Consider the following 27,500-nt stretch of genomic DNA (forward strand, 5'->3'; position numbering starts at 1 on the left):
ATTTCTAGGAGTAGATTTTTTATGTAGTGTTATTACTGATAGAAACAATCCAAATACATATCAAATAAACACTGGAGAAAGTCTGAATACCAATAATTTGTTACTCTCACCAGAAAAGCTTCATGAGATTTTTGTCAGTTCTGACCCAAGTACAAGTCAAGCCAATGATTCTAAAATTATTAACTTTGTTAGCTTTTCTCAGTTTAAAGGATTTCCAAAGGCTACTGAAAGAAAAAATAAGAGAAAATCTCATGAAAAAACTATCAGTATACTAGCAACATATACACCAACAAAAATTGTGCTGGAAGTAAAAGAAAAGAAAGCAAAAAAAAATCTTTTCATAGAAAAAAATAATAGAAATTTTGTTTCTGAAATTGATTTAAATTTTAATTTAAATTAAGTGATGGACATGATTTATAACTTTCATGAAGGTACCCCATGGGTGGGGTACCTTGATACAAAATTTGAATTTTACTCAATAAGTTTTTACAAGTTTGATCTTTTATAATTTGTTAATTTAAGAACTTAATTTTGAAGGTATAATGTTAATCTACAAATTAGACAAATCGCTTAAAAAAAAAAAAACATGTTTAAAAAAGTAGTTACAAATTCAAAACCAAAACTGTATCATGGTGCCCCACTCTCCCTTATATTTCTTTTATTTTAATATATATTAATCATTATTTTGCTGATCTATTGTGGTCAGCATCATCAGGTATAATAAATTTTTTTTTATAAATTTGGCTACATATAAACTTTTTTAAAAATACAATTTATTTATCTTATTTTAATATATGTAATCAATAATTCGCTGATCTATTGTGATATAATTAAAATATTGAATAATAAATTTATTATACCTGATGAGGCTGATCACAATCAATCAGCAAAATATTGGCTGAGATATATTTAAATAAAATAAATATAAGTAAATTTCAAAAAGTTTATATGAGCCATATTCATTGAACTCTACACAAATTTATTATTACAAATTTTTTTCCATGACTTAACAAATCACAGTCTGTAAAAATCAGGTTTCTTTGTGAAGAAAAAATCTGATTTCATATTTGTGAAGATTTTTTATTGTCACTGCTTTTAATTTTTATATTTATATTTCATATTTTTACACCATTTTTTTAATGAAGTAATAATTTTATTGATGAACTTTGATTTAATTTATAAATTTGATTTTACTAGAAATATTCAGAAATAGTAACAATATTTGTTATAGAACATGTGTCAAATTTTCAAAATCTGAAATCCAGGACTCAGGCTCATTCTATGTTCAACAACCTAAAAAAAATTAGAAAATTAATTGAAAATAAAATAATAGAAACATTTTGGCAAGCTGATTTACAGGGAAACCTACACATGTATTAGTTCTATAAGAAACAAAGTTTTTATTTCAAATGTACAAGAGGGAGTCTTCGCAATTGCGCTAATTAGTTTAATTATTTTTTATTCTTTCAAGGACAAACATTTTTATTTTTTCTAGAACATAAACTTTTATTCTTTCTAGGAAATGTCACATATTATTGGATTTAAAATACAATAATTTCAAAATATAGCAATTTCTTCATTATCTTTTTAATAATAAAAAATTTGTAAAAACACAAAACAATTTAAAAATAAATCTTTGAAAAATATTTTTGATATAAAATAAGAAGTTGTACATATTAAAACAATTTAAAATTTTTTTAATGAATATTTAAATATTATTCAACAGATTATCTAAAATAAAGCTTAACCATTTACTTAGCCTTTCCATTAGCTAACACTTTTAAATTTTTATAAACTAAACTGTTTAAATTATTAGTAAAAATATTAATTTCTTTTTTTTTTAATATTTCATAATTTATTAGTCGAACTGTGCAATCTAATAGATGTACCCACGATCATAAATCCTAATTAAACTTTTTAAATTAAAAAAAAAAAATTAAAATACTTTTAAATTTAATTCACCAAGATGTCTTTTGATTTTAAAATAAAACTACTTTTAACTCTAAGATCCCTTATCAATTGGCAAAAAACAAAGTTTATTCACTACTTTACATGTATACACTTTAAAGTTTTTTAAGTAAACCTTGGACAAGAAAATGCCAACACATACACATATATCTATATATTATCTGCTTATTGTTATGCTTTACAACCATCCATATTATACAACACAATCATACCTACAGTTAGATTTGTTTTCAACAATCTATAAAAATAAAAAAATAAAAAGTATGCAAAAAAAAAAAACTAACTTGCTTTTTTAGACTATTCATAATAATGCAAAGCTTCAAATAAATTACCTCACTGGGTTTCATCCAATCATGTTTTCCAGTTTCACATCCCTGCTGATTAAGAAACTGATCAAAGTCAGATGTTCTTTTTTGGCAGCATGTCCAGAATTTATATCTATAAGCAAAACATGAAAGTAGTCAGTTAATCAAATTTTTAATTAAAAAAATAATAAAAACTATTTTCTAATAAAAACTTTTTATTATTAAAATTAAAAAACAAGATTAAATTTACCCTTCATGAAATACAGCAGATCCAGGATGGTATACACAATCCAAATTATTGCTACTTTCATTTAAGTATTTCTAATAAAATTTATTGAACAAAAAACATCTTTTACAGATTATTTTGATTATAAAACATATAAGAAACCAAAGTAACAACAATTAATTTCCCTTATAAACTCACAGTATTACATGTATTATGTTTGCATGGAGCACCTGGCTGAACCAAATCACTGATATTATCTAAAAATAAATCATATATTTAAAAAATGAAAACTAAAAAGTACCCTATTAGAAAATTTTAGCAAGAATGTTACCTCCATTTTTTAGTTGCGAAGCTTGTTTTTCTTTACATTTCTCTAGTGCAGTTATAAGTGAAGGACTTACAGTATATTCCAACTTGCTTTTTGGTAAATCATCTCTAGAATAAAAATATCATTTAGGAAAGAAAAGGAAAGAGGATTATTAAAGAGATAAAAATATCATTTAGGCGATGAAAGAGGATGATTAAAGTGATAAAATATGTTGTTATATGTTATCAAGATATGTGCATAAAAAGCAAAGAAACTAGAGTTTGCTCAGTACATAGTTACTTATTTATAGTAAATGTCATTTTAAAATATAATAATCAATAGTATTAATTATAAAATATAAAAATCACATACTATTGATACTTATAGTAATATATAAGTATCAATAGTATGTGTATTAAGTATTATAACATAACTATAGATTATTAACAACTAAAATAGGTTAATAAAATAGATCAATGTGCCATCTGAAACTTTGGAAACAAAAGTTTTGCCTAAAACCTATCATTATTATTCTAACCACCTAATAGTATATTCAAAGCATTTTATGCATAAGTTGTTAAATATTTTAAAATTATAATAATGTATTGCAAACATTTTATGTATGAGTTGTTGAATGTTTTAACATTATATATATTATACTTAAAAAAACTGAAATCATGTAAAAGCATGCAAAAGACATAAAACAAAGACAACTAATGTAAAAAAAAAGGCATTGTAAAGAAAGTTGATTATAAAAAGTGAAAATTTTATAAAAAAAGTTTTTTAGTTTTGTTTAACTCAAGACCTGAAATAGTTATCAGTGCTGTTCTCACACTAAAATAGTTATCAGTGTTGCTCTCACACTAAAATAGTTGTTAGTGCTGTTCCAACTCACTCAAATCAGTGACAAAACCCATGCACATTAACTACTTATGATCTTAAACTTGTTCTTATTTAATTATTGGTTCACATAATTTTGGCTCACGTAATTTTGGCTCACGTAATTTGTCTTTTAAAAGTCATAGATCAGATTGCAATGCAATATATGCAAAAATAAAGCAGTTATAAAAAAAAAATTAACAAACTAATTGTTCTCACTTATTGGCAGGTAATTAGCCTTCTGAAGAGTGTGAATCACTAGATTAAAAAATATTTTTATAATACAATTGTTTTTAAATTTTCATAAATTTTTTAAATTTATCTATTTTAGAAGATCCTAAATCTTATTATTTTTTTTATAATTCAGCATTAATTTATAATTGCAAACCTAAAAATCAGCAAAAAATATATGTTAACAATAGATCATTAGAAAATATGGTCCAAAAAAAGCTACATTGACTTGTTAGCTAGAGATCATTATTGTTTATTATTACCCAGAAAAATATATTGTCAGAAAAAAAGTCAGACTTAATTCAGAAAACTAACCCAAACCATGTAACTTGAAATTAAAAAAAAGAAAAAAAACTTGAGAAAAATTATAAAAAACCATATTATTACCTTGGTCTTTCAGTAACAAATGTATTTTTAGGTGTATCAGCTGCACTCTCCTTTATTATCTAGAGATAAAGTATATGCTAGATATTTTGTCTTTCATTAAAATTCTATTAAGGTCTTATTTAAAAAAATTTAAAAAAAAAAAATAATTTAATCAAAATAAATGACAGAAGTCTGGGTTCTGGATCTACATAGTGATTTACTAGAAGATATATTTTAGAAAAAAACAAATTGATACAAACCAAAAATATAACAGATTATGATAATCCAAGATTAACATACTATTTAACCACCTAATTTAGCATTTATTATTCCTACCTCACCTATCTCCATTGGTTTTAGCATTTATTATTCCTACCTCACCTATCTCCATTGGTTTTTCAATATTTTTTTTCGGAGCTTCTGGTTTTACTGGATTATGTTTGCCTTTAGTACAGCCCTAAAACCATTTGAAAGTTAAAATTAATCTAAATAAATTTCAATCACAAATTCACTAATTGATAAGTCAAGATGGCCAGCCACTTTGTACAATTAAATTCCATGACTTTTTCCTGACTTATTATACTTTTCCCTGACTCAGTTACATTTTTAAGTGTGAGCTTTTAATTTTTTTAACTCTTATAAATGTTACCCAGTTTAATACCAAAGATATTATGAAGAAAAAAATTATATGAAAAATATATATTATATACTGTACATATATATTTTTTTATATATATATTTAATATTTCCATATTATTACTATGAAGTGAAGTAAGCTTGTTACTAATATTTTAAAATGGAAATAAATTAAAACAACCGGGCAGATTCAAAATTTATAAAAAGAACAACAAAGAGTTTAATAATAAAAAAAACTCTAACAAAAGTATAAAATAAATACGCGTATACTAATATTTATGCAATATATTTGGTCCCATTTGCCTAATGTTCTTTTTTTTTTTAATTAAATTATGATAGCAAATGAAAAAATTTTCTTTAATTTTGTTTTTTTAGCAATTAATTCTTTAATTTTCTGCAAAGCTAATATTTTATCAATACAGTCTTGTTTTTTTGCAATACTTCTTCTCTTTTTCATTTTAATGAATCTTTGTAGTGTGAATGGGACATGTTTACACTTTTGATCATTGATTTCGTTATTTTCACTTTGCAAACGCAGTGAATTTCATCATAAACTTGTCTTTGGTCAACAACAGAGCTTATGTGCAAAATTTCAACAAGAACATCTGAATTGATAGAAAACCCACTTTCAACCTGTGCATTACCAAATTTCAAATAAGTTATTAAAATTCTGGCTTATAAAAGGGGTTAAAAAACGAAATTAAAACATATAATAATGGGGTTTATAGCTGAGATAGCTTTTGTAAGATTATATTTTAAAGGATTTCTTTCTTTGAGTTTATTAACAATTCCGATGTAAAACTGAATACAATCACTTCGAAATTGTAATTTCTGACATTCCCTTACTTTTACTTTACCAAATAGAGAAGTTTGGATACCAAGTTTTACTTCTTTTTGGTGACACTTGTGCGCAGTCTATTTTCATTAGCTTTAAAATAGATTTTACTCCCTCAAATACATCTTTTTTAATAAAGTTCTGCACTAGAGATCTCATTAGCTTTTCAAGTTCTTGATATATGAATGGTGCTTATGAAGAATCTGACTGAAAAAGTCACATTCAACTTCACATTATTGTAAATATCTAAAACTCTTTGACATACAAATGCATTTTCAATCCATCTTGTTAAAAAAAACTTCAAAGGAAACTTATCACTTCCAAAAATTGTTTTATAATCTGCCCTACGAGCAGTACTATAATGAAAGTTTATTAAAACTTCTGAGTACTGCATTAACATTTCATTTCACCTTTTTATGACCTGCTTGAAATGCACCATGTACTACATGTAGGCCACATGATCCCATCTCAAGCATAGATGTTTCAAACTTTTTACCTAATTCATCATTGAGATAATCAAAAAATCTTCCAATTGATTTTTGTAAAATTTTGACTTGAAGATTTTCATTTAGAACACTTGTAAAACCTTTATATAAATCATTTGCAGATGCAAGACCAGGAAACACTGATGAAAAGTACCTTGTAGTCACATGGTTGCGAATAACATCCAAATAATAAATGCTAATATCAATTTGACCTTTTTAAACAACTTTCATTTAAAGACTCATCAAAACATACAACTATGTGTGCAGAGCTAAAGACCGCCTTTAAAGCAAGATCATGGAAATATGGGGCAAGACCATATGTGATGTTATAGACTGCTTTAGTTTTCCCAACAATCATTTTTTTAGCTATAAAACTGTCAGCAAACATAGACTGAAACAGTTATCCTATTTTCGAACATGATCTGTAAAGAAATGCTGCTGTGTAACGTATAGTGCCCAAAGTATCTCAGTACATGTTACATCATTTTGAACCATAAATAAAGAGAAAGGTGGTACTATTGTACAGGAAAAATTTGTTGAAACAATTGGCATTGGTTGAGAGGATTTAGAAGCTATTAAAGTTGATGTTAATGAAACAGTTGCTTGTGATTGCCATTATACCCATATTACTTAGGGAAAATACTTTTTGGCATACACTACACATACCCTTTGTTTTATCATCAGCTCTCTTAAGCCAACCCCATGATGGATGATATTCAAGATTGATCCAGTCATTATCAAAGTAAGTTGTTTTTGACATTTTTATTATGTCTATAATATTTAACTGGAAAAAATTAACATTGTATTAACGTTAAATAAAATCATGTTTCAAGAGATTTATATATTTCAAAAATATGTAACAAACTTAAGGTAATAATATAATCATATTTTCCATATGATTTTATGAATGTATGGCAAAATGAATATAAATTTTTCTTTTACTTGATGGTTGTGTGGGAGTTTGTAAAAAATATTTAAAAAAAAAACTTAAAAACTTTTGAAAAAGAAATTTTTTTTCCTTGACTTATGGAAAAAAACTTGGAAATCCTTTACTTTTCCCTGATTTACCTGACTAGAAATTTCCCTGACTTTTCCCTGATTTCTAGTTGGCTGGCCACCCTGTAGGTGTTTATGCTCTTGTTTATTTAAATATATATTAAAACATAAGTACTAACAGGCATGTTTAAAAACTCAGTAAAATCTGTGGACTTTTTCTTACAACAAGACCAACCCTAAAAACACATTTGACATAAATACAACAAAACTAGCCGTAAAACTTGTCATAAATTTTATTATTATACTTTTTTAAAATAATGATTAAACCTGAAATATATATGCATGATGAACAAATGTGGCTCATACAGGAATAATCAATGTAAGTGGGTAATACACCAACAATATATCTGAGCAAACTAACCTTGTATGCATCATGGAACACTGGGATTCCCGGATGAAATTGACATTCTGTAAAATATTTCATTATTTTTATAAAATTAAAATGATTTAAATTTATTATAATCTACTTAGAAAGAAAACCACACTTTTATTATAATCTACTTAGAAAGAAAACCACACTTTTATAAACTATTAAATATTATATTGTAACACCTGACAATCTGTAAACTAATATGATATATAATGTCTAACATGAATTTATTATAACCATTATTTAATACCAAAGTTTTTGCTATAATACGCATTATAGCAAAAAAAAAAATTATCTTTGATTATTGTTTTAAACCATTAAAAAAAAAAAAAAAAAAAAAAAACTAAAGCCAAACAACTACTTTTTGGTATTATTATTTTTTTCTTTAATTATACTAACCATCAATTGATAATTAATAAAAATAAAAAAATTGAAAATAGTATCAATCTGTAGCTTCTTGAATGAAGCTAAATGAGTTGAAGTGAAAAAAAACTACTTCAGAATCAAAAAAAATATAAAAATGAGAAGTTAAAAGTTTTTAATACCTTCCTTATTATCTTCCTCAAAGAATTTTTTATTGCACCCTTTATTATAGCAAATTAGCTCATTCATTTTACTTATCTATGAAACAAAATATACTTTAAATTGAGCTCTCATTGTGCAGAGACATTCCAATTAAACGTGTTTATTGCATAACCAGAGTAAAAAAATGCAAAAACACTGAGGTACACATGCTTGTGTACATAAAAATAAATATTAGTAATTTTTTTAAAAGGACTATAGACAAACATATGTAATGAAATTTAAAAACTCATTGGATATGACATATACTAATATAAATTTGCAAGTAGAGACCAGTAATATTTGAATATGTGTAGCCATGTTGAATTGTATAGAAAATTTAATTTATTTTGTGTTTTTACATAAGCTGCTTTATATACTCTTTTTTCAAAATACCAAAATTCAAAATTAAATATTTTTCATAAAAAACTAGAATTTATAATTTAATGTAATTCTGCAAAGTAAGCTCTGCAAAGTAATACTAACACTCTAGCTCTCATTCTCTATTAATATCACCACCAACAATATTTTAGGTTCCTTTACATCTATAAACATAATCACCAATATCAATTTTAGATCTCCTAACTTACTAGTGCTATTAAAAACTATATTTTACTTTTACTATCATTACCAACAACACTCTTGGTCTTATCACTTTTTAATATACTAATACCAACATTTTTTGCTCAACTGAAGAAAACAATGAAAAATTTTCTTCTAATAAATGTAAAATAAAATGTAAACAATGCAATAATTTAAGGAAAAAAACAGAACTTTATAACAAGTCAATTTTCAATGAAAACACCATAGTATCAATAAAACAATTTTCAAATTGCAGAAAATACATTACTAGCAATAAAGATTTTAGGATTTTAGAAAACATATAATCAACTATAAAGATATCAAACAACATATTATCAACTTATTTTTAATCTATACAAGAATTTGTTTTATATAAAGTTGAACAAATTTATTTAAAAAGTAGCAAACATTTTCAATTCAATAAAATTTATCGCTTATGTAAATTTTTTTTGAAAAAACTTGAAAAAAATATTCTGTGTAATTCATTGTTTAAAAAGACATAATATTTAAATTAGTTTACAAACAGTACATTTGGGCATGTAATGTAATATATGAAACAATCTTCATATAATAATAAAATAATATAATTGAATAGTAGTTTATTGAAAAAAAATTCTATTTAGTATAATATATACATAAAATTTATATTTAGTTTAACTTATTGAAGAATTTGTGACAAAAGAAAAATAATTTTAACTTCAAGAAGAAAAAAACCTACCCCATATATTTAACATAACTTGTTTAATATTAAAAAAGATTAAGAAAAAAACTAATTTTTAGGTTTATTGAAAAATTGATAACTTTAAAATATTTTTAGGTTGATCATATGAGTTAAGGGCTTTAAACAGAAACAAAGTTTGAAGCTAGGAGTTATAACTTCTTGATGTTATAGCTAAAAAAAGTAAGAACAAATTGAACATAAGAAAAGCATTAATCAGGTCTGATAAAAAATAGTAACTATTTACATAATCAAGTTTGACACACTTTCGTTTGTACATAAAAGTTATAAATTATCATACACTCAAGCATCAAACTAAAATATACAAAAAATAAAATATCTGTTTTAAACTCTGAAAAGAAAAAAAAAAACATTGATACCATGTGAACAGTTCACTGCTCTTTAACAAATAACTTATATAAAACCATGGTAAACATAAAGAAAAAAACACGGCCTACTATGTAGTTGAAAATTAGATGAAACTTTGCAAAATCATTTTAAAAAAATTGATCCAAGAAAAAAAAAAAAAATTAACAACTTCATCTTGAGAAATAGTAAAGGAAAAAAATGACAATTAAAGGAAAGCACTTTTAATCTCAAATCATTATTTATAATGCTGATAGAAAAAAAAGAAATTTAAAGAATTCTTCAAAGATTAAAAGTTTTGGGAAAAAAACAAAAACTAACTTTTTAGCTTTGAAATAAAAACAAGTACAAACAATTAAATTGAAAAATTAGAAACAAAAATTAAAGCACAAAGTATATGAATAAAATATTTGTAAAGTTATTGAAAATATATTAACATACTATCTTGCACAAAATTTGTCCTAAGATCATAAAACTTTAGGTAATATAAAGAAACATAAAGAAATTTTAGATTTTCATACAATGGTAAAGTTGTTAATATTACATTAATCTATTCCATGTAACTACATATACTATTTTTCCTTCCATATGAAACACAACACTTTCATATATAGTAAATATTTTCGTTTGATGGCTGTCATCCTTCTTCAGCGGAAGTACTTTTGATACTGGACAACCAATAAATACTTGCAGTTCAAACTGTTTGAACGCTTACTGTAAAATGACTAGGTCTTGTGAGTTTTTTGTAACATTTTCTGAAGTTGACTTTCATAAGTTATTCTTTTCTCACAAAGCTATTAAAATGAGATAAAAATCAAGATAAATATAAATTTCACATAAAAAAAAATTTTTAAACGTATTCTAAAACAAAACAAAAATAATTTGTTTATATTTAATTTAAGAGCACACCATAGACTATAACATTTCATTGTTAGTTTTATATCACATGTAAATTTTAATATTTAGTAATTCAATTACTATTTAAGTTTTTAAAAGCAAATGAGCCTAATGAATAAAACTTTTATCATTTTCACTTGTTTGTAAAAAAATCTGAGGAAAATTATATTTGAAAATTAGGTGACCAAAAAAAAATCTTTTTCCAACTCAAAACAACATGTGCTTCACATTGGTAGCACATGTTGTTTTGAGTTGGAAATGGTCCTTCCCAAACTCTGGGACACTTTTTGTACCTCTTGATGTCTTTATCTTGTCTCTGTGTTTTTGAATGTTGCACTTGCTGAGTTTTATCTTAAGCTTTACTGAAGTCAATCAATTCTTAAATTGCTTTGACTTTTACCTATTATCAAAATTTTGACTCTTGGATTTTTTTTGTGTGTAAAACATTTTTCAACATGCCTTTAAATCTTTCTGTGAAGTTATGCAAAATTTGATACATTTGATCAGGAGTCACTGGTGTTGTTATTAAATTTTGAAGTTGGTGAATTGTTTCAGTTTGATGTTGACTGATGTTTGATGATGATATGAGTGGCTGTTAATGTTAGATGATGATATGAGGCTGGGATAAGGATGATGAAGCAGGCTCAGATAAAGATGATGAAGCAGGCTGAGGTGCTACTAAAAATGTTTGAGCAATTTGTAATTTTGATTGATCAATTTTGCTAATATCAAGTGTAAACAAACCAGTGTTTTAATATCCAGTAACACGTGTGACGTGTTAATCCAAGACTAAAATGTGAATACCTGTAATTGGAAAAATTATTCGATTAATTGATTAAACTACTCAATTTAAGTAGACCAAACTAATTACCTGGAATTAGTTTACCTTAATCACCTAAAATCCAATTTAGTCAAAATTCCACAAAATATTGTTGTCAATAATTGTTTTAAGAAATTATTTTTGAAGTGTGTTAACATAACTTGTTATTTTGTCCTTGGTACAAGAATAAGTTCTGAGAGAGAAATATTGCCTGCTACTCTGATGCTTAGTTTATGACTCCATCATTTCATGAAACCTTGATACCATTCCTGTTCTGGTACATCAATTAGTGGAAACAGATGACTTTGATTTTTAGATACCAAACAAGCTCTAAGTATTGCCATGACATCTGCGAACATTTTGACGATTCCCTAATCAGCTAAACTGATAAGTACTGAAACAAGAACAAATTTGACCAGAAAAATTTGATGAAGAAAAAATTTGACCAGCAAAAAATATATTTTAATCAACAAAACAGTTGAAAAACTAGTTAAATCAAAAAAAAAAAAAATATGAAAAAAAAAAAAAGCAGATTCATCAAAAGAAAACCCAAAACTATTTTATGCTTATGTAAATTCACACAAAAAAAATAAAATTGGGTATTAATACGATAATGGATAAAAATGATTCTTTACATACAAATCGTGATGATATCAGTAATATTCTCAATGAAAACTTTCATTTTGTTAAAAATCCAACAAATTTTCCTAATATTGCAGTAAAACCAAGCAAGACTTTAGAATAAGATATTGACTTAGTAATAACTCAAGACATCATTAGGAGTGAAACTTACTGAACTAAATGTCAATAAAGCATTTGGTGCAGATGGTGTAAGTTCATATGTGTTAAAAAAAAGTCAAAAAAATTTTTGCAAACCTCTTGGATTAATATTCAAAAGATTCTTAAAATAAAAAAAAAGTTCCACTCAAATGGAAAATGGCAAATGTAACACCACTGTACAAGAATAGAGATAAAAATGATCCAGCAAATTATAGATAAATTTCATTGACATCAATACCATGCAAAATTCTTGAATCAATCTTAAGTGAAAAAATTAGAAATACATGTTAACAAACAATTTATTAAATAGTAACCAACATGGTTTTTGAAAGAACAAAAGTTGTGCTACAAATCTACTTGAAACACAAGAAATGTTATTTAATGCTAATGAGAATGGCTGGTGTGTTGATATGTTGTATACAAACTTCTCAAAAGCATTTGATAAAGTACCTCATATGAGATTAATGATAAAGTTAAAATCATATGGTATTGTCGGAATAATACTTAATTAGATAGGAGACTATTTATGTAACAGAAAGCAACAAGTAATTTTAGGGGAATGTTTATCAAAATGGTTAAAAGTTAAGAGTGGAGTTCCACAGGGTTCTGTCCTTGGACCTCTTATATTTTTGTAAAAAATTATATTAAACTATATGCAGATGATAGCCAAATTATAAATATTATTTAATCAGATGAAGATATCACATAAATAGATAAATTACAACAAGATATTGATAATGATATTATGAAATAGTTGCTATTATGGCTATTGAAATTGAATTATGAAAAATGTAAAATTATGCATATTGGCTTTAAAAATCCATGTATAACTTATTCAATGTTCAACACTGAAACCAAAAAGAATAACATCTTAGCAACATAAGAAGTAGAACGGGATTTAGGAGTAATGTGCAACCTAATTTAAAATAGACATGTCACATTGATAAAGCTGTAGGAAAATCAAATGCTGGCTCTTAAACAAACTTTTAAATATTTTGACTCAAATATAGTAAAAAAATTATATACAACTTTTGTAAGACCACATCTTGAGTTTGCTATTCAAGCATGGTGTCCTTATTTGTAACAAGACATTTTAAAGTGAAAAAAAGTGAAAAAAAGAGCTACAAAATTAGTACCAGCTTTAAAAAAATGCCATTGAAAGAAGATTACAGTTAATGGAATTAACAACACTAGAAGAGTGTCGTTTACGAGGAGATTTAATTTTTTAATTTAAAATACAAAAAGGTTATGAGGAGATTAATTGAATAAACGACTCAATATATAAAGCTCAATTAAAACATTAAAATTTTTGTGGTCATAACCAAAAGTTAACAAAGGCATACTGTAAGAGTAATGCTAGATTTAATTTCTTTTCATGTAGAGTTGAAGCTTAGAATGGTTTACCGCCATATATTATAGAACCAATAACATCATTATAGCCATATATTATAGAATCAATAATAAATTGATTAATTCATAAATAAACTTGATAAATCAAATTATTGCAAAAATTATTTATTAAATAACACTAATAAAAACTATATACATTAAAAAGTAGACAATACTATTATAAAAACATTTATAGCTGTTAAAGCACAACATCTTGTTATTGTGCTCTACAATTGATGTCATTAATTGTCACAGTGTATATTGTTATTATTATTACTATTATTATTATTATTGTTATTATCATTTTATTACTATTATTACTATTATTATTATTATTATTATTATTATTATTATCATTATTATTATTATTATTATTATTATTATTATTATTATTATTATTATTATTATTATTATGGCAGTTGTACATCTAGCATATGAATGGACTTTGTTGTGCACAGTTGTGAAGAGTTTAGAAGAGTTGCCTTAGGTATGTTGTACACCTCTGAAGCTTTAATGAGTAATATTTTGCCATTTTTGATTTGTTCTACTGTAAGTTGCAATTGCTCTTTAGTGTTGTTTGCATTTTACGAATGTAAGTACAAGACATTTTTGTTTTAAAATTTTTTTGGATAGACAGTAAAGGCTTATTTGTTTACATTTTAATTAACAATTATTAACTAATTTAGCCGCGCTTGTTTTAATGCATAAGTGTGAGCAACTAGCATATTTACTTCCTCCATCCCTAAAAAAAAAACTCTTTTTTTGCTAATAACGGAACTATTAAATTCAATCTTTTTATTTTTTTAAGGTGAGAATTTTAAAGTTTGCAAAGACAAAAATAAATTTTTAAAGCACAGATAGAGCACAAAATTCTCTACAATATGGTGCCTCACATTTTTAAATAAAGATTTTTTGTTTTAGTTTTCGATAAATGCAAAAGAAACTGAACAAACCGTTCATTTTTTTTTATACCCCAGTTTACTCTAATGGTTAAGTTTTATATACAAAAAAAACAACATTTTTTAACAAAAATTAATGTGATTGTTCATGATATTTTACAACAAAACTTTTTTTTCAAAAAGTTTACATAAAGATTATGAATTTTGAAGCAACTATAAAGTTCTGGTACCTTGAAACCCATTTCGATTTTGGAAATATATTTTACTAATATATTGTGAATAATCAAGGTTCATGCTGGGTCACTTTTTTTGAAAATAAAATAAAATCAATCACATTTTAGTTATCTATTATTTGTAGGGATAACCTATAAGACTAAAAAGTACTAGTATATCTATATGCGATATTATATATATATATATATATATATATATATATATATATATATATATATATATATATATATATACATATATATATATATATATATACATATATATACATATATATATATATATATATATATATATATATATATATATATATATATACACACACACAGTACTTCATAAGCAAGAAGTTCTGAGTTCAATCCCTACCATATCCCTGGTAGTACTGCGCTTAACTTGTTTCTCTGCCTGGCAGCGACCTTGTTCATGTTTCGGAGTTATAGAATTGAGGTTGTAACCACAATTGAAGTAGCCTCTTTGTCTGCAGTAGCCATTTTGGCCTTGGGAAGGTAAATTAACATTTAAAAAAATATATATGTATGTGTGTGTGTGTGTAAAAAGTTGAAAAATCAAGAGCTGAAAAAACATACTTCTTTCCATTCCATATTTAATTCTTTGTTTAAGCTTAGTAAGGTAGAATTTTTACTTTGCAGTAGTAATAAACGTGCTTGCAACTCATTTCTTCTCATTTGAACTTCAATTGTGCTAAAGCATCAAAGAAAAAAATTAATAAAGATTGTTTAAAATTTAAGAGTTATCTCCTTAATATCTCCTTAATATTTGAAAATCTTTTAAAAAATTGTCAAATATTAGGGAGATTTCAAAAAATAATCCTTATATATAAAAAATAACTAAGAACTAGTCAAACTTATAATGCTATTGAAAAAACTTTATATAACTAACATTTAATAATACATTGAATTTATTAAAATTTGAATTTACTAATATTATGATTTGAATAAGATGACACCACCCACCAACACAAATGCAAGGAAAACGAAATACTAATTTTGTCAACATATTTTAAATTTCTTCAATAAAAAAAGTCTATTTTATAAATAGAAATTCAACCCACTAAAATTTATGTTATTAAAATCATACAGTTAATTTATGTCCAAGTAACTAAGTAAGTATTTCTAAAAATTTGTCTTATATTTTTATGTATGCATAATAAACAGTATTATACCGATCAATTTTTTTTTTAAGTAACTTGATTACTCTTTATTGAAAAAAATTTCACAGTGTATAAATGTTCAATATTAAAAAAAATAAAAATAATCACATCTAAATAAAATCTCTAGGTACACCACTGTTTTCAAAAAAAAGGGATCTGACTCACTGATTATTATAATACTTTAGCTGATTGGAAAGTAAAACAAGGTAATATTGTAATATTCATTAATATTATTTTAATACCTTAACTGATTGGAAAATGAAACAAAGTAATATTGGTAGCATTCATTAATATTATTGTAAATAATATTTATATAATAAATAAAGTAAAAATGTGTTAAAATTTACCAATTACCTATCAGGGCTTGTGATGAAGAAAATCGTCAAGCGTGTTATATCGCGCTCGTAAAATTAGAATATGTTTTCATCGAGTGTTATTATGTGCGCTCGAGATAACGTCGGCGAGCGCAATCATGAATATTGCAGAAGGTGATGCTCATAAAAAGTTTTTTATTTTTTATATCTTTTTTTATTTGTTACATAATTCTTTAGTCAAAAAATGTTTGAATTAGTAACACACTCATGAAACTACTTCAACGAAGTAGATTTTTATACTTCCAAACTTCTTGTATATTGTCAGATCGCGATTTTATTTTTAACTATTTGTTATAAAAAAATAATATCAAACAAAAACGTAACTTCTTATTGATTTAGTATTGAAGTATAATTTAGTGACTTAGTTTTGCTTCGTTGTTTTGATATATGTATTTTAAAATGTTACCCTGTAAACTTAATTAACGGTTAATGGTTTTCATATTTCTTGATATTTTTTATTCAAATTAATTATTTAATTAATTAATTTTTTTAGATAGCTATGTATCTATATTATAGCTATATTCTATCAACTTTCCATTTAATAAATGTTGACATCATTACTTTATTTCCTTTTCAAATGTCTTTGATTCTGAACATTCTAAAAAACAGAATCGTTTTAAATTTGAGTTAAAATAAATAATAGCTAATAAAAAACCTATACTATGAACAAAAACTAATTTTAAAAATTACTCTATTATTAATATTTATTTTTATTATAAACGATGTGTGGAATATTACAAAAAATAAATCAAATAAATCTTACTTGATATTTTCACAAGATTAAAAATACTCTGCAGTTTCAACTTTCTTATAATGGTTTTCTAATTTTCTATTCTTATTTTATTTGCGCATTTTGTATTCACATTGTGTTTCCACATGCACATTCCATTATTAAAATTAGTGACTATTAACGACTTCAAACTGCTCATTCATTACGTTAGTGCAAAAGAGAACAACGTAGTGCTTTTTATATTTTATATCAGTGCTTTGATAATAGAATATCTTTAATAAAAAATCTTTTAAATATTTTATGAAAATAAAAAAATAATCTCGAACTATTGGACGAGCATTATTTTATACACTCGTTATAAGCTGAACGAGCGTTGTTTATCACGCCTAGAATGTTTGAAAATACCATTTACAGGCGCGTTTTACGAGCGGAGCGCGATCGCGCTCGCTTCATCATAAGCCCTGACCTATTCAAAATTTAATAATATTCAACATATAGAATAATATTAATAAATGTTACCAATATTACTTTGTTTTACTTTTCAATCAGCTAAAGTTTTATAATAATATTAATGAATGTTACCAATATTACCTTGAATTACTTTCCAATCAGCAAAAGTATTATAATAATCAGTGAGTCAGATCCTTTTTTTTGAAAACATTGGTGTACTTAGAGATTTGATTTTTAATGAGCCTTAATAGATACATAATAATTACATAATAATTACATAATAATTGCTTTTTTTCAGATTAATCAGATGACATATTTATGTAATATAGATGAACAAAATTGATTATTATTACTTTTAAAAAACTGATAATTGTTAATTTGTATAAAATTTGTAAAAATTATTAAAAAAAAATATTTATAGTCCAAATAAATGTTTAATAAGCTTAATTAGTGTCTAATGCCCTTAGCTACAATTGTTATAACAAATGTAATTGGCTAAAATAGAATTTGCTAACGTATAATTGGCTATATATTAAAAGTCTAACTTAAAGTTATAATGATTACAATTTGCTCTCTTGGGTAGTTTATTGACATCAAATATAATTGTTTTAATGTGAACAAATCAGGTAACAGGTATATATAATTCAAAATTAATATTTTACTTTATTATTTATTTTTTAACTTAACTTTATTTTTGGATCTAAATAATAATTTTATTTTTAAATTTGATTATAACTTAAAACTATTTTTTTTAGATAAATTGTTTGTAAGTTATTAATTTAATGAACTTTTTTATTTTCAATATCTTTGATACCAACAAGGCTGCATGCAACCACTATTAGAGTTGGAAGTTATTGGAAGAGAAAAGATGACGTTTATAAAGCAAGATAACGATTGACAGACGACTTAAAAGATTGCAAATTATATGATTCAGGAAAGCAAGATGAAGGAAGCGAATTCCAAAGGACTGACGTTTGAGGGAAAAAAATAGACAAGAGCCTTTGGAGCACTTAGGAATAGTCACAGTAAAAGGATGAGACTTTATTGAATGACGAGTAACATGAGAATGAATTTTAGTAAATAGCACAAGAGACGCTAGCTCTTTAGAGCAGTGCTTGTTATAGTATTTATAGAAAAGAGAAAGAGAAGTAACATTACGACGATGCGAAAATGGTTGGAGGTTGGCTGCAAGAGCAGGTCCAGTTAAATGTTTACAACGCATCTTTGCAACTTATCTAAAAGAGAAAGGGCATCATTGGAAGACCCACCCCAGATATGGCAACAGTATTCTGTACAGGGACGGATTTGAGATTTACAAAGATAAAGAATAGAATCTAGAGTAAGAAAGTAGCGAGCATGATAAAGAGATGCAACCTTAGCAGATTCTAATTTTGCAATTGATTAGATATATGGTTTCCAAGAAGGATCAGAAGTAAGAGTTAATCCTAGAAGATGAACGGTAGATGACTCGCCGAGTACGTCACCATTCATAGATATAGGAAGATCTAAATTATTGCAGTAACGATTGGCTAAAAAAAACTGGGTTTTATCTGAATTAAAGTTCACCAGCCACTGTGAGCCCCATTCTATAGCAGAAGTGAGATCTTTTTCAAGTTCAAATGCCACCTCCAAGTGGCCAGAGAGTGTTGGCTTCTTATCAAGACAATAATAAATGGTAGTATCATCAGCGAACAATGCCTGATGTGAGAATATCTGAAAGGTTGTTCATGTAAATTAAAAAGAGTATAGGGCCAAGGATAGAATCTTGAGGAACACCTGAAGTTACAAGATATGAAGAAGAGTGCTGTCCATCAAGGACAACTTTTATACTACGATTAGAAAGGAAGGATTCAATAATCTTAAAGATGTTACCTGATACACTGTAAGAAGAAAGCTTATAGAGAAGACCAGCATGACAGTACATGTAACTAAGTACAAACCATGCAGGTTGTACTTAGTTACTGTTTAAAGCGCTTAGTTGCAATTGTTAGTTCTTCTCCTGTTTTGCTTCTTTAACTAAACCATATTCTTTAACATTGTTTTAAATTTAATACATTTTGATTAGGATTTTGTTTATATTTGTATACATATATATTTTGATAAATATATAGTTTATTTTTTTAGTTATCAGGCTTATAGATTTTTCAGTTTTTTGTTGCATTGTTGTTATTTTAGAAATAGCATGAAAAAATAAATAAAATTGTTCTTTGTTAACATTCAATTTTTATACATAAATATATGTATATTTCAGTAATATTTTCTCTTAAACAAAATAATTAGGAATAGAAAAAATACATGTATTGTGCTGGAAGTAATTGAAAATCAAAAAAAAATCATTCTTATCCATGTTTCTTTGTTTAATGTGTTTTGCTTCTTTTTAAAGGTATTTGAATATATATATATATATATATATATATATATATATATATATATATATATATATATATATATATATATATATATATATATATATATATATATATATATATATATATATATATATATATATGTATATATATATATATATATATATATATATATATATATATATATATATATATATAATAAATTGTTAAAATTGTTAATTTCTAAATATTTCATCTTTTTTATTACTTTAAAGTAAAATATACTGGCTGACATTGCTTCATTTTCTTTTAACAATATTGTGCATTGTAGTCTGCATTTTTTCTTAAATAAAAAATCATTCTTATTATTATTAAATATTGTTTTATATTTGTGATCAAAATTTAAGTTTATTTCAACATCAGTTTGTTTTTTATTTTTTTTTTGTCATACTAATTTGTAAATAAACTTATAAAAAGGAATGGATTTCAATAAATCTTAAATTAAAAAAATTCCGAAATAATCTTGAAAACTTTTATAAAATTGGTTTAATTTTTACTTAATTTAATTAAGTTAGTTAATTTATTGTTAAACTAATGTGTTTAATTGTAGAGGTAGGTAAAAAAAAAAAAGAAAAATTCCAAAATTAATAAACGTCCTCTCCCATTTGTTAATTATCTTAGAGTATTTGAATTATGTTGTTATTTTTTAACTTGAGAATAGTATATATATAATTTTATTTAGTCTCTCATGATTTACTTTTTTTTTTTTTTTTTTAATAACAGTGGTTTATTAAAGTTACTTATTTTTGTTTTTTCTTCACTTTAAAGTAGTTGTAAGAAATTTTATAAAAAAAAGATCAAAAGATTTTTTAAGTTTATTTGTTATATACAGTAGTAATACTACTGGTAATATGCTTGATGATAATATTGAAATTAAAAAGAATGATATTGGGCTTGAAGAAGTTAGTAGTGTAAATTCTAATAGACGACTTGAAAATAATCATCAAAATGAGATAGAGCAAGACAAAACTAAATTTTATTAAACCATTGTCAAAAAATAAGAAATCCTACTTGGCGAGCAGAAATTAATTTGAACCCTAATGAGGAAATCTGTATAGGCAAGTTAGTAATAACTGTTGTCAAATCGAAAGAAATAGAGCTAGGCAAGATAAAATAATCATGAAATTAATCTACAAAGTGTATGAAATGCAGTTAGACAAGGAAGAATGCATTGTATAGCAAGAAGTAATAATTTCCAGATTATAATTTTTAAGGAGAATTGAACCAGATTTGTCAGCATTGTGGTGCTAAAAAGTTTCCTGATGAAATACATTTTCTACATTGCCATAATAGAAAGGTAGTTTTGCCTCCACCTTCATCACTTCTGCAAGCTTTATAAGATTTATTTACAGGGAGTTATACAGATCATAATTCCAATATGAATTTTTAAAAAATATTTTAGAAATTATAATGCGTGTCTTTCTTTTGCTTCATTTACATCTGGTGTGGTTCAATCTAAGAATCATGGGCCACCATGTTTTAGATTATGCGGTCAAGTTTTTCATTGTTTAGGTAATCTTAAGCCAGATCAAGATATTCCCCCAAAATATTGTCAAGTGTATATCTATGACCCACTTGCAGCAGTAAATTTTAGGATGCAACAACGTGGCAATGATCTTTGCTTACATGATTTAATGTTTCATTTGCAAACTATAGTTAGTGAAGAAAACCCATTTGCTTTTGCATTTAAAAACATGGCTGAAGTAGAAGATGAAGAAATTCATCAAGCAGCTATAGAAGGTTGCTCATTCTCAGTTTTAATAATGTCTTTACTTGAAGGGCAGAATAAATATCATTATAACCACATAATGAAGTTGCAGTTATATTCTTTGGCGAAGATGGTGCTCCACCTGTTTTCAGGGAACAGGGTGGCCACTCAAATTTGAAAATGAAATTCCCTGACTTTTCCATGACTCTTCATAAACTTTTATGATAAATCACTAGAGCAAAATATTCAGTATTTGCCACGCACTAGGCATTTGCAACTTTGTCATTATAAAACATGCAAACCAGAAACTAAATGGTAGAAAGTTCTGAAATCATGTCAGAAAAAATTTTTTTTCTTTTACTTCTTTGATAACTTACAGTGCAAAAATATCTTTTTCAAAAAGGACTCGGACAAGACATACTAGTACTTTTCTTTGTATCCAAAAAAATCATAAGTAGAAATTAATATAGATCATTTTAAAAAGTTCCATGAATTTTCCATGATTTTCAATAAAAATTTAAGAATTCCATGACTTTTTCCATGACCAAATAAATTTTCATGACATATCCATAATTTCCATGACCAGTGTTATTTACCCAAGAGGTCATCCTCTAAAAATTATATCAAGTATGTCAGCCAACTTAGATCCTATAGTTTGTCCACTTTTTTTCCCAAGAGGTGATGCTAGTTGACATAATTAATTGATGCACAACCCTGAACATGCAACACTGGTTAGAAATCATGATACATTATCTTAGTTTTAAACAAACTTCTGCTAATATTTTAATGCAAGAAAATTTCAGTAATATGCTGTTGATGCATGTGCTTCATCAGAAATAACCTGAGAATATGAATATTTATCAGAATATGCATTTCATCAGAAATAACCAAACAAACTGAGAAGCGAGCAGTATGATGCCTTACATAAACATGTAAACAACTTTGGAAAAGATCATAAGGTTACACCAGAGCGTGTTGTAGTTTTACATTCAACTTTTGAAGGAAGTCCGAAAAGCTTTAAAAGAAGATGGCTATAGTTAAAAAGTATGGTAAACCAGATCTTTTTATTAACTTTACCTGCAACCCCAAATAGCGCAAGGTTACTGAAAATTTATAACCAGGACAGACTGCAAATGACAGATCTGGCTTAGTTACTTGATTTAAACTCAAATTATCTCCTAAATGAAATTTTCAAGTATGGTGTATTACGGAAAGGTGTAATTCATGTTCAGGTTATTGAATTTCAAAAGTGTGGTTTGCCACATTTTGAAATGTATTTTACTTAATTTTGCAAATGATGATAAGCTGGATTATGCAATTGCACTTGAATGAAAGTTTGTTCTATTTAAAATAATGATATTGATGCAGAGGTTTTGACAGGTATTTTTGTTGGTAAACGGGTCTTTGTTCCTGGAATTCAGTTAGCTCTATCGATTATAATTTACCTTTTGTTCTGAAACGTCGTTAGTTTCCTGTCAGATTGGCATATTCAATGACAATTAATATAAGTAAAGGTCAAACATTTAATAGAGTTATTGTATATCTAAAAGAAACTGTGTTTCTCTCATGGGTAACTCTATGTTGCATGTCAAGAATTGAAAGAAAATTATTTAAACATTATTTTTTTGCCAAATTGCATAAACCATTTAACTATATTTATAAGAAAAATTTGGATTTTTTATAAGAGTGAGCTAATATTTTTCCAAAAATCCAAAAATTCCATATAAAATTCTAAGAGTTGGAAAAAAAAATAATATAACCTTTAAATGATTTAATAAATATTATACAAAAATGTTTTATTCACAAATATATTTAATTTATAAATGATTATTGTTTTACTATTGAACACCCCATTTAAAAAAAATTTAAAAAAAAAACAACCATTTTTTGTGACTTTGCCTGCTGTTATAAATGATTTTAAATAGTTATTAGTGTTATAATCAATAGCCAATTGTGTAGAGCTAGGTTGTGAAACTAGCCAACCAAGTGTTATGACTTGCAGTGCGTGTAGAGCTAGGCTGTTAATCTAGCCAAGCAAAGGTTGGGACTTTTTCTGTGTGTGTAGAGCTAGTCTATTACTAGCGGGCTATTTTTATATATTTATATTATAGTTGGTTTTTCATTAAAGAAATTGACTTCAAAATCGATCCCGTTGCTAAAATGTTTTCATAATAAAGTAATTTTTTCAAATCTTTTTTATTTGAGATATTTTCAATTTTTTTTTAATTAATAATTTCCTACTACTCAGTGACGGATCTGGGATTTTTATACTTATGTCAAGTAATGAGGCTTTGCATAAAATTGTAATGATTGGAGTCTTGGAACAAAAAAGTCCTTTAACTTCAGGGGGTTTAAATTTTATATGGTATGAAGCCCTTTAACTTCATCACCCCCCCCCCTTCATATTTAGGGTGGAATGAGGATGAAGTTAAAGAGCCTTTTTGTTCCCAGCCTCAAATCATTGCAATTTTTTGCACAGCCTTATTATATGACATAAGTATAAACTTACAAATGTTTGGAGAATATAAAATAAATTTGTTTTAAAGATATATAAATTTAAGACTTTCTGCTTTTATGGATTTGTTAAAAGGTTTTTCATAAACAAAAGTTTAATTTTTTGATATATATCTGTTTTCTAACCTTTTCAGCCCATTACCTCTACAAAAACTAAGGAAAATTTTGATTAAAACTAATAATTTTAATGCAAAAATAAAACAAAGTCAAGGCATAATATAAAATATGACACAAAACTGAATTAATATATGGTTGGCATATGTTTACAGCTCTAAGGTAGGTCGGTATATTAGCTTACTGTGTTTTTTTTAATTTCTGCTGCATTTTTAAATTAAATAAAGATAATAAAACAGAACAAAGTTTTAAAGCTTATTGTTAAAAAAACACACACATTGAAACAAAGGCTTTGATGTTATAGGAGCCAAATGAATTAAGTCAACTTCTATATATATCAACATTGTTATGCTTTATGCATAAAATGCTCAAACAACACAAAAGGAAACGTTAAATTAGATTTCTAATGAAGCTAAGATCATTAATTTCTACCATTTTCTGTAACCTATTGAAAACAAGTAAAAAATAAGTGGGAGGTGTGAATCAAACCTATCATGACCCATTTTACAGGACTTTCTAGTTTATATTAATCAAGATTGTTATAAATATATATAACAAAATATAAATATAAGCACACTTATTTTGCATTTTATTATTATTTTGATAATAGTTTCTCTTGTTTACTCAAACCAGTTATTTTAACTAAAAGTAATCATGGGAATTTCGGAACACAAATAAAAAATGAAATAGAAAATGGGAACACAAATAAAACATAATTCTAGTAGGGGATGCGGTCAAATGCACATTTTTTTAAACAGCTGTTTCTTCATAACTTCAATTGGTTTTATAGCATTGTGATGAATAAACAAAAAACTCAATTTTTGACTAATCGAAATTTAAAAGATTTGTTAAAGATCAAAGATTTTTAAAGCCTGAAAACTTTCATTCTTATCAATGACTAATATATACATTTTCTGATTTTTTTTTTAGTTTTGAGATTTTTTGTTGATAACAAGTAAAACTTAATAAACGAGGGGGTTTTAATAAGCTTGGGGTGAGTGGGAACAGTTTCTGAAAATCAATAAACATCTCCTCCCACATATTAAGCACCTAAGAGTACATAGGTTGGCGCATTTAACACTGTAAAGGGTCTATTTTCTTTTAGTAAGTTTTCTTAAAGCAAGAAGATTTTAATTTCAAACTTTTTGTTTTTTAATTTTTTATTAGAAAAATAAGTTTATATATCAGAAAAAAGTTTGAAAAGTCTTACAATGACCCGTTTTACGTATCCAGACAGTATGTAATTAAAAGTATAAGTTGTTTGTAAGAAGATTGTATAAAACAGTGCCTGTAAAATGCCTTTTTGTATTTTCAAGCTTTGGAATTACAGCCGATAAATTATTGTTGCATGTTGGCTTTGAGCAGTGTTGTTGTCAACTTTGACTAAATCGACTAAAGGTCGACTAGTCAGAAGTTGAAATTAGTCAACTTTAAAAAACCGAATAGTCAATTTAAATGCCTATGGACTTCCTACTAATCAACTAAAAGTCAATTTAGTAAAGTAAAAATCTTAAAATCCTTATATCTTTTGATTGGATTTAACTTTTAAATCTTTAATTTTTGTTTGTTCATTTAATAACTATAGTATATACAATTATAACAATTACAAAGTTTTTTGTTTACTCTTTTAAAGTTTTATTTAATTCATAGTTAATGATTTACCCTCTATAATTTACAATCTTGATTGTTCTCTAATGCTACATGCTGACGATATCAAGGAATGCAAACCATAGCTATAACCTAGCTGTTACCATCAATTCTATTTTTTTCTGGTCAGGAATGTGGCCAGCAAGTGTATTACACATAAAATAAAAACTTTTTCATTTTGTAAGGATATATCTTTTAACTATAATATAGGAATTCATAGGAATTCATTTAACTAATCTTAAAAACCTCAAAGTGACTTTTAATCTAAATTACTAAAATCTTGTTATTGTTGTCTAAATCTGAGCATATTTAACTTGTATCTCAAAAGTCATGGCCCGTGTATTCTTGTAAAAACCTTACTACTTACATAAGACCAGTTTTAAAATTGATTTGAAACTACTTAAGATTTGTCATTTAAACAAAATTTAAAAACAAAACCTATATATCAACTCAATAAGTTGATACTTATGCTTCAACCTAATACTTACAAATTTTGTTACTCCATCAGAGTTGATAACATATTAAAAAAGCTTGTTGATGTAGAAAACGCCAAAAATATTAGGACCAATAAAATAAAAATTAATAAATTTAGAAAATATTGTTTCTGCTAACTCCAAATCATATGCTCTGATATTCATTTGGTCAACTAAGGTATTAGGTTTCATAATTTTAGAACTTAATCTAATCTAACCAGGGCTGAAAAAAACCCACTTTTTATTATTTCAGAAAGTGAGTTTTTGGGTTTTTTGGGCTTTATTTCTAAATGCTAGATATCATTATCAAAATGAAAAATTCTAATATTAATGACTGCATGACAATTATAATATGGAGATTTCCAAAAAATTCACTGAACATCATAACGATATTAAAAGATATTAAAATTTTAGCAAAAAATGACATTAAAAAAAAAAAAAGAAAACCCAGAAATTCTATTTCATTGGGTTTTTTTTTTTAAAAAAAAAAAAATCCACTTTGTCCAGCCCTGTGTCTAACTACAAGTTAAACACAATTAATACAAAAATTCTTGACTATATTGTTTTAAAAATCACTTTAAACTTAAATATGTAAAAAACATTGACAATTCAAAAAACTTATCATATAAAAGTACCTATGAGATGGGTCATCTAAGACATTATCAGCAAACTGAACTTTCGGTTTTGGTTTGTTAACTTTTTCTTCTTTAAAAGATACCTGTAATTTTAAACACAAAAAAGTAATATACCTAGTAGAATAAATTAAAATAAAAAGAATTATCTTAATATTAAAGGCAAAAAAAAAAAAGAAAATTAATAAAAAAAAGAAAACCAAAACAAAACTTTTTGACTTAAAGTAAAACAGCTTACTTATATGTTTTCTAAACACTGTACCTGTTTTTCCACAACTTCCTGTTTCAATATTTCTAAAAACAATAAAAATGTCAAAAATCTAATGTAATAACTTTTAGATACAAATAAAATTTTGTAAATCAGTTAGCATGAAG

At 25.6% G+C, this 27,500-nt stretch overlaps 2 protein-coding genes across 3 annotated transcripts in view; both read right to left on the reverse strand.

The window, feature by feature from the left end:
- LOC105843117 (cysteine and histidine-rich domain-containing protein 1) overlaps positions 1-8,323 on the reverse strand; it is a 30,059-nt gene extending 21,736 nt beyond the window's left edge. Inside the window, exons 1-10 of the mRNA XM_065792996.1 lie at positions 8,210-8,323; positions 7,656-7,702; positions 7,414-7,470; positions 4,659-4,739; positions 4,304-4,362; positions 2,831-2,934; positions 2,698-2,756; positions 2,524-2,594; positions 2,301-2,406; positions 2,181-2,206 (exon numbers count right to left, since the gene is read on the reverse strand). Coding sequence (XP_065649068.1) covers positions 2,181-2,206; positions 2,301-2,406; positions 2,524-2,594; positions 2,698-2,756; positions 2,831-2,934; positions 4,304-4,362; positions 4,659-4,739; positions 7,414-7,470; positions 7,656-7,702; positions 8,210-8,276 — 677 coding nt within the window. The 5' untranslated portion in view covers positions 8,277-8,323. The remainder of the gene's footprint in view (positions 1-2,180; positions 2,207-2,300; positions 2,407-2,523; positions 2,595-2,697; positions 2,757-2,830; positions 2,935-4,303; positions 4,363-4,658; positions 4,740-7,413; positions 7,471-7,655; positions 7,703-8,209) is intronic.
- Positions 8,324-9,720: 1,397 nt separating this feature from the next.
- LOC105843116 (ralBP1-associated Eps domain-containing protein 1) overlaps positions 9,721-27,500 on the reverse strand; it is a 66,196-nt gene continuing 48,416 nt past the window's right edge. The window contains exons 17-20 of one of the 2 annotated variants that reach the window (XM_065792997.1): positions 27,388-27,419; positions 27,129-27,211; positions 15,495-15,609; positions 9,721-10,685 (exon numbers count right to left, since the gene is read on the reverse strand). In XM_065792997.1, the coding sequence (XP_065649069.1) occupies positions 10,617-10,685; positions 15,495-15,609; positions 27,129-27,211; positions 27,388-27,419 (299 nt within the window). In that variant the 3' untranslated portion in view covers positions 9,721-10,616. The remainder of the gene's footprint in view (positions 10,686-15,494; positions 15,610-27,128; positions 27,212-27,387; positions 27,420-27,500) is intronic. The other variant, XM_065792998.1, reaches the window with a different exon arrangement.

This window comes from Hydra vulgaris, chromosome 03 (assembly GCF_038396675.1).
Source record: "Hydra vulgaris chromosome 03, alternate assembly HydraT2T_AEP".
Taxonomy (NCBI): Eukaryota; Metazoa; Cnidaria; class Hydrozoa; order Anthoathecata; family Hydridae; genus Hydra; species Hydra vulgaris.